The sequence below is a fragment of the Poecilia reticulata genome, linkage group LG3 (assembly GCF_000633615.1).
Source record: "Poecilia reticulata strain Guanapo linkage group LG3, Guppy_female_1.0+MT, whole genome shotgun sequence".
Classification (NCBI taxonomy): domain Eukaryota; kingdom Metazoa; phylum Chordata; class Actinopteri; order Cyprinodontiformes; family Poeciliidae; genus Poecilia; species Poecilia reticulata.
Window position 1 is genome coordinate 33,912,696 of NC_024333.1, and position 1,572 is coordinate 33,914,267.

Consider the following 1,572-nt stretch of genomic DNA (forward strand, 5'->3'; position numbering starts at 1 on the left):
TTGATGAAAACATTGACGTGACGAGCAACGAGCCGGAGAGGGCGTCCTCGGAGTACCACATGGCTCTGTACCCGTCCAGCTCCGAAAACGTCTACGAGACCTCGGCGAGGCTGCTCTTCATGTCGGTGAAATGGGCCAAGAACCTGCCGGTTTTCTCCAACCTGCCCTTCAGAGACCAGGTGAGATTCACACRGAAGGTTTCAAAAGCTTAATCAGAACGAGGTTACTGGACTTTACAGCATAAACTGTGAATAAATTGAGGTTTGAAATAGATGGAAGAAAATCTACTTGAAATATTCAATTTATTGCAATTTTTATAGGTCAAAACATCACACAAAGACCAATATTATATATTTCAAGTACTATTTAAATTATTATTTTTATTTAATTTATATAAAATAATTTTTTATTAGCATATTGTTTGTTTGCTAAATATTTTTTAAAAGAAATTAAATATGAAATAAGTCATCCATGTGTAATATAAAGCATGTTTATGGCATGTTTATATCTATTATGTATTAATATTTTATTTCCCATTTTGCAAATGGGAAATAAAATATTTTTAAAGAATAATTTAGGGCTGCAACTACTGAATACTTTATTAATCCATTAATCTATCAGTTTTTCTAACAATTAATCAATTAATTTGATATAAATTTAGCAAATTCTGCAGGTTTATCTTTTTACCACTTAAGCCTTTTTTAAAAAAAAAAAAAATATCATAAGTACAATAAAATATGAAAATAAACAAAAAATTTAATTTCTCTTTAAAATATTAAAATATATATTTTCTTGCCTAAAATKCAATGAAATGTATTTATTTTTGTATTGTTTTGACTGTGTTCTGTCAACAAAATTGCCTTTTTTCGTCTGTATTCTGCAGTAAACAATTATTCTATTACTGAATTAGTTACAATTATCTCATTAAACGATTAATCACGATTAACCCGATTAATCGTTTCAGCAAAATAATAATCTAGTTGTTTTTTTCTGTTTTTAATAAAAAATTTCTAACCTTTTAGAACTAATGAGTTTATTTTTATTCAATTAGAGCAACAATAGAAACTTGAGTTTTCAGACAATAACAACTAATAGGCTTAAAATAATCAATAAGCGATCATTTTAATGATTATCTTCCTGTTTTTATCGGTCAGGTGATCCTGCTGGAGGAGGCGTGGAGCGAGCTGTTCCTGCTCTGCGCCATCCAGTGGTCTCTCCCTCTGGAGAGCTGCCCGCTGCTCTCCCTGCCTGACCTTTGCCCCGGCATGCAGGGCAAAACCAGCTACACCACCCTGGACCTGCGCCTCCTGCAGGAGGCCTTCAGCCGCTTCAAGGCCCTCGCTGTCGACCCCACAGAGTTCGCCTGCCTCAAGGCCATCGTGCTCTTCAAGCCAGGTCAGCGTCAAACCAAAACAGCCTTTCAGACGAAGAGTTGGGTGAAGCTTTAATTCTTTAATAATGTGGTTTAACTTTGCAAACAGAGACTCGAGGTTTGAAGGATCCAGAACAGGTGGAGAACCTCCAGGATCAGTCCCAAGTCATGCTGGGACAACACATCCGCTCACACTACCC

General features: G+C 35.7%; 1 protein-coding gene across 1 annotated transcript in view; it reads left to right on the forward strand.

Annotated features, from left to right (window-relative positions):
* LOC103463019 (photoreceptor-specific nuclear receptor-like) overlaps positions 1-1,570 on the forward strand; it is a gene marked incomplete at its 3' end in the record, with an annotated part of 6,043 nt that extends 4,473 nt beyond the window's left edge. The window contains exons 2-4 of the mRNA XM_008406132.2: positions 2-179; positions 1,155-1,395; positions 1,482-1,570. Coding sequence (XP_008404354.1) covers positions 2-179; positions 1,155-1,395; positions 1,482-1,570 — 508 coding nt within the window. The remainder of the gene's footprint in view (position 1; positions 180-1,154; positions 1,396-1,481) is intronic.
* Between the last annotated feature and the right edge of the window lie 2 nt (positions 1,571-1,572).